General features: G+C 44.4%; 4 protein-coding genes and 1 pseudogene across 5 annotated transcripts; 1 reads left to right on the plus strand and 4 right to left on the minus strand.

Annotated features, from left to right (window-relative positions):
* Positions 1 to 2,747: 2,747 nt before the first annotated feature.
* F4807DRAFT_468154 (uncharacterized protein) lies at positions 2,748 to 3,332 on the plus strand (the record flags this gene model as incomplete). Its single annotated transcript, XM_048002576.1, has 1 exon — positions 2,748 to 3,332. One exon carries the CDS (start codon positions 2,748 to 2,750, stop codon positions 3,330 to 3,332), a length of 585 nt encoding a protein of 194 aa, XP_047858746.1.
* Positions 3,333 to 3,382: 50 nt separating this feature from the next.
* On the minus strand, positions 3,383 to 4,929 carry F4807DRAFT_407120 (Aldo/keto reductase). Its single transcript, XM_047996352.1, has one exon. The coding sequence runs from the start codon at positions 4,688 to 4,690 to the stop codon at positions 3,554 to 3,556; it is 1,137 nt and encodes a 378-aa protein (XP_047858747.1). The 5' UTR covers positions 4,691 to 4,929; the 3' UTR covers positions 3,383 to 3,553.
* A 1,968-nt stretch (positions 4,930 to 6,897) lies between these two features.
* Positions 6,898 to 6,984, minus strand: F4807DRAFT_t19 (annotated as a pseudogene). The gene has a single exon. The product of its transcript is annotated as a tRNA-OTHER (tRNA).
* Positions 6,904 to 9,099, minus strand: F4807DRAFT_407124 (uncharacterized protein; the record flags this gene model as incomplete). The annotated part of the gene is made up of 7 exons (XM_047996353.1): positions 8,782 to 9,099; positions 8,668 to 8,724; positions 8,568 to 8,611; positions 8,174 to 8,517; positions 7,498 to 8,117; positions 7,319 to 7,429; positions 6,904 to 7,225 (listed from the first exon to the last, which is right to left on the minus strand). Coding segments are annotated over exons 1-7 (1,472 nt in total), but the record flags the coding sequence as incomplete, so codon positions are not given.
* Positions 9,100 to 10,853: 1,754 nt separating this feature from the next.
* F4807DRAFT_468157 (kinase-like domain-containing protein) lies at positions 10,854 to 12,618 on the minus strand (the record flags this gene model as incomplete). The annotated part of the gene is made up of 3 exons (XM_048002577.1): positions 12,103 to 12,618; positions 11,297 to 12,049; positions 10,854 to 11,237 (listed from the first exon to the last, which is right to left on the minus strand). Exons 1-3 carry the CDS (start codon positions 12,562 to 12,564, stop codon positions 10,854 to 10,856), a joined length of 1,599 nt encoding a protein of 532 aa, XP_047858749.1. The 5' UTR covers positions 12,565 to 12,618.
* Positions 12,619 to 12,692: the final 74 nt, after the last annotated feature.

Raw genomic sequence — 12,692 nt, forward strand, 5'->3', positions numbered from 1 at the left:
GATGGATCCTCGCTTGTCATTGGACCAGTTACTAAGTCTCAGCGGCACGGGCAACCTTTGAGGTCCAAGTAGCTTTTGATTCTACCATCGGCTAAAACGTGACGAATTCAGCGAACAAGAAACTGACTAGGTAGGTACCTATGTACGTAGGTACACACGCGCGCTCCCAAGTATTCGCGACACGATCATAACCCACAATATCTTATACTATGGGCGGTAAATGGGTCGATGAAAGAGGTAAATGTGTTGGTAGATCGAGTATCGCGCAGTTCAATCGACCATAGTAAGTGGGCCTGGATCTACGGTAGCGTGTTCCTCCTCTTGCTGTGCCTCATGCTAACGGATTCAACTCCCATTTCATACCGTCACAACACCATTGTCATTCAGAATCGTTCAAACGATCTGGAAAACGAGGTTTGACTGTCGACAAGGGGCTGTATGTGTGTATATCATCAAACGTCATTCTTAGCTCAGCCTCACTAGCTTTCGTGAGATGGGTCTGTCAACTATGTTTTATAAAGGCCTTTATTTACAGTGAAGTCGGCGCTGCTGCCATAAGGCTAGCTGGTACGCTATAGACATCTCGCAGGGAGGTACCCCTCCCTTTTGAGAATGCATCCAGGGGTAAGTAAGAAGGGCGAGCGAAGAACAACATAGCTCGTGCATATCAATGGAATAATCTAATCGCATTTGAATCAATCCAAACAACTGTGGTGCTTACTTATAAATACTCCAATTAATGGTTATATAGGAGGATAACTCCTACAAATCGCATCGTTGTGTTGCTTGGGGAGATGATAGTGTTACATTGGGGGTGGGAAAAAGGGGCTGGTTCCAGGAACAAGGGGGTGGCGGTTAGTTCCTAGGCAGATTGAGAGAATAGATAAAAGAATGTCAACTCGACTCCAAGAATAGGACATTAACTCGGTAGATCCATTATATTTCTTTCCCTCTAAATGCCCGGCTTCTATAATCACCCTGCCTGTTGGTAATAGATTGCACCCGTTAACAAAAAGTGATGTTAGGGGTATCAAATGACAAACACCGTCGTTACGAAGATAACATACCAGAACAGTGGGATAACACTGACTATGCGTCGACTCAACAGCAACTCCACCTCCAATTTTTGATTGAGGATATAACAAATTATAACATCATGAACGAGCCTCGTTACCCTTATTCGACAGCTGAGGATCAATCAACAACCTCAACACTTCTATCAACGATGCTACTCCTTACCACAAGGTCCAAACCTCTATTACAACAAAAGATTCACACCTGACTTGGACTCTCGATCCCTGTGGACTTCATCCTGGCTTCAAGAAAGAACTTTTATTGGATTTCTTATCCTTTTTACATATTTTGGGTAACTAATCATTTTGATGCATACATCCAAGAAAATGGATTTTCCTTGGCCCTCACATTCAACCATTACACCTGGACATACGGCCCAACAGCTATCCTCGCTATGATCATCTGTCTTGGAAACAGGTTAATTAGGTATTAGTGCAAATTAAGTCACTCTTGGAGTGAGATAAGACGAGGGCCCGCAGTTTCATCCAAGACTATTGCTAGACTATATCTCACCTCTACAGATTACAAGCTTATGGAGAGCTCTGAAGAATCAACACTGGGCCATAGTTGCCTCCATACTTGGATTTACGATACTAAAAGCCATCATTGTCATATCGACGACATTCTTGATCCCTTCAACTACTACGCTGTCTGGGACCTTCCCAGTCATGATTACTACTAAATTCGATGAGACGCCTTATCTCGAAACCCTTCTGACCAATTGGAATTATTCGAATATTGATGGAAGTGCCCCAACTACAAGCCTTCCGTTCGAAAAGCGTCTCGGCAAAACAATCGATCCTAACAAATCTGGTTCAGATGATGCCACTATTTGCGATGTACAACGCACTCACAAACCGGGTTTTGGGTGCGTTTTTATCAAATTAGACGAGGTTAATAGGTAGCACCTTAACAATTGTCGTGTCGGGTCTATGGGTGATCGATTCATTCGTGCCAAAATCAGCAGGACTCACCGCGTATTGCCAACATTTGGAACCTATCATGGAGTAATAGTACTTACGACAGAGGGACCGCACAACGTTTGATTGAATCTTATCCAAGTTATTCCTCCAGCCCTGAGGGTACCTGGGAAGATCCAGTATTCCCAGACATCACCAACCTTGCTGCACTCGAGGCCGAGTTTAACAGCTCGCCTATCAACGTTTCTGATCCAACAACCCAGGCCAATTTTCAATATTCCTTGGTAGTCCCTCTATTAAGACCAAAACTAAGTTGTCAGCCAATCACCGACCTTCAACTCCTATTTAATTTTAAAGATAACACGTCAGTGGAAGTTATAGCTAAATATCCTCTTCCTCAACACTGCCATGGAGGCCCTGGAGGCGATCGTACCTATGTAAAGATAGATACTTTTCACGGTTGATTCTTATACATCATGGATCGGAGACATATACGACTTACACATGGGCTCTTGGGATGAGAATAATAGTGGTTTTATGGAGGCGAGCGGCACTTATGATTATATCCCGAATCTACCCCAACCCTCAAATCCAGCCGGTTGCCCAGGAGTCGCGGTCTTGTTTGGAAGATTTGACTGGAAAAACGCGCAAAAGATCAAAGACGAAGTTACAGGACTATTTTGTTACCATCAGATAGAATAGATCCAAGCTAACGTTTCCTTCGGCCTCAATATTGCCTGTGGAGGTTTCGGCATGCCCTCACTTGAGTCGATGGTTGAGCCGAATAACACGGAGCTCCTCGCCGACACCGTCAATAAAATGTACAAAATGTACATGACCAGAGTTTTAACCTCGTCAATTTTCCGAACCCCGATGAATGAATCCTCAAGCCCATCTACGCAGAAGTTCACCGGTACAGTTTCAACTACGGTTTCGCGCCTCAGGGTCAACTACAAATCCAAACTGGTTCTTCAGATCTTACTCGCTGTCATGACGGTGCTAGGGGTTTCGGGGTTCTTCCTAACCAAGATCCGAGGCACGGTTCCACGGAACCCGTTCTCGGTTGCCAGTCTAATGTCTCTTTTTTCCGACAGCGAGTTCTGCAATCGGAAATATCTGCCAGAATATGCGCAGTGGATGACCAAGGGCGAGCTAGAGGCTTTACTTGGAACCCGGCGGTTTAGCCTGGGATGGTGGGACGAGCATGGTAGCGAACGAGAAGATGGAAAAACGAGACAACGATTTGGCATTGGTATTGGGGCTCCAGAGTCTAGAGGGTTTGCTAAGAAGAAAGGAAAAGGAGGGCACAAAATGTTTTCTGGCGTTATTGATACCTAAGAGATACCATAGGAAGGTATCCATGTTGGATTACTGAAGCAACTAATTGGTAAGTGCTGACATACTTCATATTTATCCCCGTGTCTTAGTGTTAGAACTAACCCCTATTTTATTGTTCTAGTCAGTTATATATATATGCTTCTAACAGCGAATGCGGTTTCACCCTGTCTACCAAGATATGCAGCTGTCTATTTTTGCGTGTCCGCTACTCCTGAAACCCCTTATAACCGTTCACGTCCGTACGCGAAGGGCTTCGCAGGAGTATTATCAAGGATCTTCTCAATTTCCTCCATCACCTCCGGCGTTAACTTCTCGACGAACTTAAGGGCCTTCACGTTCTCCTCGATCTGCTCGACCTTCGTGGCACCAAGGATAACCGTGCTGACGTTCGGGTTCTTGATGGTCCACGCCAAGGCCAGCGACGCGGTGGATCCGCCAAGGCGCTCGGCAAGCGCCGTCAATTTCTTGACCTTCTCGATCTTCGCCTTACCCTCCTCGCTCTGCAGCGACTTAATCGTGCTGTCGAAAAAGTCGCCGTGCTTGGCGAATCGCGAGCCTTCTGGAATGCCGTTGTTGTATTTGCCGGTCAGGAACCCGGAGGCGAGCGGGGACCAGATGGTCGTACCATACTTGAATTGGTTAAACAGCGGGGCGTACTCGACCTCGAAGCGCTGGCGGTGGAAAGCGTTGTATTGGGGTTGCTCGACCACCGGGGCGATAAGGTTATATCGCTCTGCAATCTGCGTAGCTTCCATGATCTGAGTTGCGCTCCACTCGGATGTTCCCCAGTAGTAGGCTAGGTTGAGGTTTTGGATCACTTGGGTGAATCCCTCCACGATCTCCTTCATGGGTGTAGCGGGGTCAGGACGGTGGGCGAACACTACGTCAACGTAGGGTTGCTGCAGACGCGCGAGCGAGCTCTTGAGGCCTTCTACAATGTGCTTCTTGCTGAGACCGCGGGTGTTCGGCTCTTTGCGACCAGTGCCGAAGAAGATTTTGGTAGTGAGGACGTACTCGTCACGAGGCCAGTCAAGCTCCTTCAAGGCCTGGCCCATCTCAACCTCGGACTCTCCATTGGCATAGGTCTCTGCCGTATCGAAGGTGTTAATGCCGTGCTTCCAAGCCGTCTCTAGGCATTTCTTGACGATTTCGCCTTTCTCGGTACCTCCATAGGTCAACCATCCACCCAGAGACAACACGCTCACCTTGAGACCAGTAGGGCCAAGGTGGCGGAACTGCATGTCCTTAGGATCATATGCGGATCTGACGGCAGGCATCGTGGCTATTCTTCTTGCGTGTAGTAGTTGATGATGGCTTCTTAAAGTGACGGTTGAAAAGTTACGAAGTAAACGGGACATGAGGGGAAGAGGACAGCCGGCGATTTTTATTAATTTTCATGTAGAACCTTGGTAGGCAGTTCGGCATGTACGAATGTTTCATATAATGGCACCTTGCCTGTTTTATTCAATTAGCCTGCCGGCCTGCCGGTTTACTAATTGACTTTTACTAATTGAGGACATGGTGAAGCCATAGCATCGATGACGCCATAAATAAGTATCCACAGAATTTGAGTATAGGCAATAGGTAATAAGTAACGTTATCGCCGAATACTAAGTACTAGGTAGCAAGCTAGGTACGCAACGGAAAGGTAGGCACCCGATGACTAGCGTCATCGATGGCGTTAAGACCCCCACCAAGCATTGTTTTCGGCAGCTAGTAATATCGCTTATTAATAATAGTCCGGAGATATCGCGAACGATAGCGTCGGTGGAGACTGAGATTCTCCAAACCTCTTACTTAACGCCGTTGATGGTGACTGAATTCAGGCCATCTTAGTCGATATCTTATTAATGCCTGTCTTACTAACTTAGTGGTTTTCTAGAAGAGAATAATAGCAGTCTTATAAACAGAACATGCGTATTTGTAATAAACCCGCATAATTCGGCCATCACAATGGCCACCAAAAGAGGATTAACATAAGATGAGGTTTTTCGACCAACATTATACATCGAATACCAATGCATATCAAGGTTCTATTGTAGTTAGATCTAAATATTACCTTTTGCGGAACCAAGGACCAATTAGGTAGTTGAAGTTGAAGAAACAAATGTGATTGGGTACCAAGTTACTGGTATGCGGCGTAGGTACCAACATGCGTCAAGTAGATAGTTGCTTAAACAAACGTAAAAGGTGGAAAACATCTACAACGACAGCAGGAATCTAATTGTTCAACAGTTATACATTAGCCTAAGTATCAAGCGATAAGTTATAAACTCCAAACCTCATCTAGAGCGATACATTCATTCTTAAGGGTAAACAGTTATTATATTAGTCAAAACTCCAAGTAATTAGGTAATAATACTTGAATCCGAAGTAATGAAGAACTGCAATCAAATCTCGAATCATATTATACTCCTACGTTTATGTTCCCCCTGAAAACCGTATTGAGAATACTTAGGTAGGTAGCAGGAAGTACTTGGGTACCTAGGTAGTAATAAATCAAGCGAAAATGTTAAACACAATTTGGAACTGAACAACAATGACACACGTAGGTCAGTAACTAAGTAAACAAATAGTTTCTCATTCATGGCCACGTAGCATACTATCAAGCATATCTCCCATACGTACCTAGGTACTGACTAACTGCCTATACACCTGGACTGGATGGATGTTAAAGGCTTCTATCTGCAACGCCTTGCTTATAGTAGCATATAATCGAATGTTATCGACCTTTCTAATACTACCCCGTTCCTTGGTATATGCTGAAACAAGCCTACCTAGGTAGCCAGGTAAATCATAACCAACACCATGCCATTTCCATTAATATGTCCTAGAAGAGGTATTAGCATGCTGGAATATTAGGAGGCTGGGAGTCTACGCCCTGTACCTACTTCTAGTAACTTGACCTTTTGATATACACCAATGATATTCGTAACCTGTGTCTATTTTAACAAGGTGTCAGGTATCTTTTTCATGTCTTCATTCTGGGTTTACTCCATGCCTTTATTGATACATAGCCTGTCTCTTTCTTTCGTTTTTATATGTTGAATGAGGAAGTCAAGGGACTACCTTCAGGTAGGTACAGTACATGGCATCTTGGCAGGAACGTGTATATAAGCATGACTTCCCTCATCACTCAATAGTTAGTTAGATAAGTCAATGAACACACTCTAAGTCCCATATACTGTATCTTTCAGCATTAAACAGTACGAAACATTTCCTGATACTAGTGATGTTAATAATAATGATGATGAATTTGTTACATCCAGGGGCTATAGCAGTACTAAGTACACATAGCGGCGCGTATCGGTGACGCATGGGACGTTTAGAGTACCTCTGGATAATAGGCAGAGCTAGAGTTCCGCTTGACACAAGGAAATTTTTATCCCTCCACTCCTGCCTCTAGCATTACTCTAGCCAATGAGCACCAGCCCTAGCTAGCCGACTATATTCAGGAAAAACCCTACTCCGGGCCCACCTTCTTCTAACGTCTCAAATCTACCCTCCAACGTCCAGCAAGCCCTAAAGCGGGATAAAAAAACCTGAAGTCAGACCTTGGTTAAGTAGCCCACAGCGGGATTCGAACCCACTCGCTTCACGTAGTCGTACGCTAATGCGCGGCCAGATGCTTTAACCACTGCGCCATGTGGGAACTAGTGATATTGAAAGAGGCCTTCAAAGCATTTCCTAGCCCAAGAGTGGTTTTAATCAGCCATCAAATCATCCTCAGAAGTGATCTTCCGCCGTTTCTTGCGGCATGATACCCAATACCATCCTCCAAGGGTTAGTATGGTCGCCATCACAGCGGCCAAGACATAAATCCATAGATAAGGTGAGACGACAAGATCACCCTTACCAGGAAACCAGTTGAATAATTGCGTAGAAAATATGCTCTGTTGCAAATGATTAGCCTTGTTTTAGTGATTATTGGCTTATTTTCCGTAGAAACCCAAGGGGTCGAGGTCAAAGAATAGCTGAGTACTTACACTACAAAACGTGCCTGGAAGATAGACCATGGTTACTACAGCGATAGATCGCATATATCTCGAATCCCGCCCTGTTGCCAGGGCTATTTCAACATTTGTTTCCCCATGGGACTATCAACCTACATGTTAGCGAAATCATCGAATTCAGCGGGAGTTGGGGAAAGGGGGTCTAGTCGAACCCATTGTGTAGCTACCATCATCCCATCGATTCGCATAGTACACTCTCGAATTTTCTCCTCGTATTCTTCTATGATAATTAACAGACGATCGTTAACTTTGTCTCCTATACTCCTCATATTGCGCCTCTGCAGTTCGCATTCTACGTCTTCTTTGATCCAATCTTCACCTTCATTCGGTTTAATTAGAATATTTCTGAGCTCGTCAGTGTGACTAGCCATTTTGGATAACTGCGCGTTCCACGAGATTAGGCCATTCTTCAAATACAGTGTGTCGAGCCACTGTGATTTCTTGGTCTTTCTGCGGCTCTCGTCGTTAGTGGCCTTTATTTGCTGCTCCGCAGATGGTTGGTAATCGAGTTCCGATATTTCCTCTTCGATGTTGTTCATGTGCTTCTCAAATATCATGAAGTGCCGGTCTCTTTCAAGTTCAGCAAATATCCCAGGGAGTAACATAGGGTAGCTAGCTTCTACGCCCGAGTACTTCAGTCGTCTGATAACTTCTTTTTCAGTCGAAATAGAACTACCAAATAGAACAGCGTATGTCGAATTGAAGCGCGGGAAATGAGTGACAGTCAGAGCGAGATCCAGATCCCATGCATTTGACGTCCGACAATTGTATACTAAGTTGATTTCTTGTGAGTTATTGAGTGCTATGTGCAGCCCGATAGTAACTTACCGTATGCAAGACTAAGCCCATTACTAGGCAGTGTCATATATAATTGCGTTCGAGTGAAAGTAGGTACATCGGACCGATTTATAACTCGTGCTATCGAACCGTGTATGCAGAGTTTTTGCGATATCGATTCGAACGTTTTGCGCGAGAACGGCAGAATGCTAGCTTTGCGACTTCCACCTTGGCTTGGTAGAAACTCCTTTTGAGTATTTGAACTGTAGCCATTCTTGATGGCAAAATCCAGAGTTATCTGCGAATTAGGCGTCGAGATGTTCTTCTCAATCCCCTTTCGATCGTTCCCGTAGCATGCATCCGGTTCTTTCTCTTTACAGATTCTACTTGCAAGCCTGTAAGAAGTTAGCACCATATCTTGTCAACTTTATTCTCTTATACTCACACAAGCACAAGCCCTGGCCTCATCTCGCTAGGTGGGAGGAATTCCTGCTCCATATTAGCATATAAGATACCTTCGGTCAACCATCGCTGATTAAGTATACCGTGTCCATCCATTTCTCCAACTGTTGATTTGTTGCAAATGGATATACTTGAACCCCCTACGGCCTTGTTTTAGTATATAATCAAAAGTATTAGGGTATTCAACACGGAATTACTGTATCTGGTTTCCCTAATCTCACCACGGTACACATGTTGTTGGGCCGGTATTTGAAAACCTTTTCCATGTCCTTTTCACTTATGCCAATATTGTCATGCGCCCAATCCATTTTCTTCTCTCCAAAATTTAGGCTTCGAAAGGAATGTGTAGGTGTACTTTTGATGTCCGACGGTTGATGAAAAATTTTTTATTGGTATATGGTGGGCAGTGCAGGACACAGCCCACTTCCCTTAACCGATATTGCTTGCAGCAAGGAATTTCGAAAAAGTAGGTAAGTTTACAACCCTATTAGTATTGAAGTCCGACGATTTTCAACTTGAAGGTTCTTAATGATCTTTCAATTTTAACACTCAAAGCTTTTATTTTGATGGTTTATATATTTATTATATTTACGTGGAATAATTTAATGGTACGGCTTAATAAAAGATCTGTATTGGTCGTTTTATATTGAATAATATTCCAGTTAAAAAATTCAATATCATGCGACCTATTGTTGACATTAAACATTATTTCAATTGGTCCCTACGGACAAGCCGCAGCTTGTGTGGCGCAAGCACCTGCCCATAGCTCGGAATTCTTTCCGTAATACAATATGAGGGTTTATATGATTCACGATATCGTATACGTGGTCTCGATCTTCTTCCGTGATCTTCCTTTTTCGCCCCTGGCGCGGCCTGGTCTCGTTGTCTTCGCGTAGTTTTTCGCGTGCAAGGGTTGGTTTGATTGTAGAAAGTGGTATTTCGGGATAGATTCGACTAATAGCGGCTGGGCCGTAACCTGTAGCATATAACTCACAAATACGAGACCTTAGTTGAGGCGTAAGTTCTTTGCCTGATCCCATTCCAAAAGTTGTAGGAGTGAAGTTCGAATCTATAAAGCAGCAAGGCTAGAATTACTCAATTAAGCTTAGTATAACGGTTTTAGGTCTAGCGCCTTGGCGCTACTTGAGCCTTAACAAACGGACTCAAACTGGACTACACCACGTGGTCCTGACCAACGAGCCACAATTCATGTGGCCCGTGCCACTTGGGGTAGATTATCCTAATCTACCCCAACCCACACCACTAGCGCGCTACCCTAAGTGATACCAACATCGTGGCTCCAATTACTTTGTTAATACTAAGGACAAGGACAGTCAAATTAATTAAAGTTCATAATTTTCATGTTCTTTTTCTTTCTCGTGGTATCGAATTACTGCCTAATGTGGCATTATCACCCAATCATTTAATGGCAGTGTATGCAAGGTTACTTCAAGGTTACATGTAGCCGATTATCGGATAATGTACTCAGGAAGTACAAGTACCAACCGATAGGCTAGGTACCTACAAGGCATATTATAAGGCAGAATCAAATTTGCTTCTTCGGCAGCGACGTCTGACTCTGACCGCCATCCAAAGTCCAATTCCTAACTCAACCTTGTCTTGACCGAAACTTTGTGCATATCGCTATTGTGCGCCGCGTACTACCTTGAACTTCGGCTTAATTCCAAACCATGGCCGCCGTATCGGTTTTCCGGGCGAGATATACCGACGAAGTATCGCTATACGGACAATTGAGAAAGATATTTCCAACAGGAACAATTCAGATACGGGTGCGTTCACAAACCATACAATAGTATTCAGCTCCTCTTCAAGATGCCGAATCTGACTACATCCCTTCTATAGTTTGAACGAGGACGGTTCCATTGCACGATACCGCGAGCCTTGACACCAGTACGAGACAATCTAGGTAGAGAAAAGAAACTGTACGGCAGAAGCTAATGTTGGATACCAGACGGAAACCGAGGATGTACAGTCAGCACTCGAAACCGACCACTACGAGAGATAGTGCAATAAAATGAAAGACAGGATTCTAAACCTACTCCTTGTTTAGGCTCCTGCAAATTTCAAGGACGTCGATACTGGGGATTAGGCCCCTATGTAAACGTGATGAGTTATATAGGTAGAGTGTGAAGCATTGCGACTTCTCGTTTCATACTTGGACCATATTGCACAAAGCGTGAAATTGATGGATGGATAGGTACATTGCACAGCTTATTGCATTGACGAAATGATATATGACCTTCCCATCTTAGATTCTCCGATCTCTCCGATCTCTCAGATCTCTTATAAGCACATCCCCTTCCTCAAATGTTTGTTCCGCTAGCTGTGTAGGACCACTGACTGTCCTAGGAATGGCATGAGACGCCGTGATATGACGCTTAGCGTGCTCGCTTAGCATTCCTTCAGCTATCGTAGGAACATTGCTAGGCCGGTCATAGGGATTAGCACCAAGGCAATAGCGTTCGTCACGTAGCGCCTTGTCACGAAGGGTTTTCAAACTAGCAACTAGGTCATGAGTCCTTGCCCTCTTTTCACTTTGGGTCTCAACGATCAACATTCTCTGTTGGATCAACTCCAGAAATTCGTGGACAAAGTCAGTGCAGCGATCATGGCGGTGTAGCTCGGCAAACCACTTCAATCGATTAGTAGGTTTCCAAGTGTAGTAAATCCTAGGAAAAGGACAATCCAAACCTTATTGACTTGCTCCTTTATGATGAATCCAAATCTTCCATTATCAGTCTGTATGACCTCGAAATAGGTAGGAGTTTGGAGTCCCTGGGGGTGACTCGCCGCCATTCGATCTGACTCGAAACTACGTCTCAGAGTCTCGCCGCCGAGAAGCCATATCAGTATGTCAAGGAAGACACATCCTAGAGTCCAAACATCAAATGCCCTGCTGATGTGGCCATTTTCCATATCACATTCGGGTGGCCGAAACCCCGGGGTTGCTTGGATTTGCCGATTCGGAACCATCGACTTGCTCCAGTCATGGTGCATGGAACCAAGTCCGAAGTCTGAAAGGACAAGAAGCGGATTATTCTTCTCATTGAAAACGAGTATGTTCTCTGCCTTTATGTCACCGTGTCGGCCATAAAGTTTCATATCTGGACTTAGGCTATCCACCCCAGGAGGGAAGTGAATGTGGTGGACAGCCTCCGTGATATTGAGAGTCTGTTCGGCAACCCAATGGAAGTTTGTGATATTCATATCTGGCATGGTTTTTGTTTCGAAATACGTCAAAAGATCGCAGTCGGCCCACGGGAAAAGAAAACAGCAACGATCCCCGTGCTTGAATGCCATTAGGACGGTCACGATGTGTGGATGAACGTTGCCATTAAACGTCCTAAGCATTTTGACTTCGTTCATGAAATCTTTTTCAATATCTCGATTCCTTGTAGGATGGAGCTTCTTGAGCGCAAATGGACCCTCTGGTCTATGTAACTGCTGTATACATGTAAGCTACAAAGTTATTGCCCCAGCAAGAGGTTGTTACTTACCAATCCCGGTCTACATTGAAAGTTGTGACATTTCGGATGTATCTCCACAATAGAGACTTCTCCGTACCCTCCAGTTCCTGGCATATAAGGCTCAACTCTTGAATAGTCCGAATCCTCCAGGCCATTCGACTGTTCTGTAGATCGAGTAATGAATGGTAGCACAGCACGACGATGGAATTTTATTATGTCTTGTCCGTCTGTCAAGAAGGGCACATCGATCCTCCAAAGCCACTTGTCAAATGCTTCTTGCTGTAGACGACCCCACGTCTTAATACAATCAAACGATTGTGACAATGGGGCAAGACTTCGACCACCAGTCACTGGTAGTTCCTGGTCGCATATACCATTGTCGACAAACTCAAAAATAGTCATTTCTTTGTCGGCAAGAATTAGGATTGCAAAGACCCGAATGAACGTCATGGGCTGTGTGGCATCGCAGATTTTTCCTATGTAATAATCCATGTCTGAAAATATAGGTTCATAGCCTGATGAGCGAGCTTTATCATGAAGTTCCACGATATATCTTTGAACCCTTGGCTTCGAAAGTAAGACTTGTAGGCAATGTAAGGTAAGAAAATGATCTTCTTCCG

This window comes from Annulohypoxylon truncatum (assembly GCF_022578515.1).
Source record: "Annulohypoxylon truncatum strain CBS 140777 unplaced genomic scaffold F4807scaffold_2, whole genome shotgun sequence".
NCBI lineage: Eukaryota > Fungi > Ascomycota > Sordariomycetes > Xylariales > Hypoxylaceae > Annulohypoxylon > Annulohypoxylon truncatum.

Excerpts from the sequence above, each read along its gene's own strand:
- F4807DRAFT_407120 (XM_047996352.1), bottom strand. The coding sequence starts at position 4,690 with ATGTCCCGTTTACTTCGTAACTTTTCAACCGTCACTTTAAGAAGCCAT.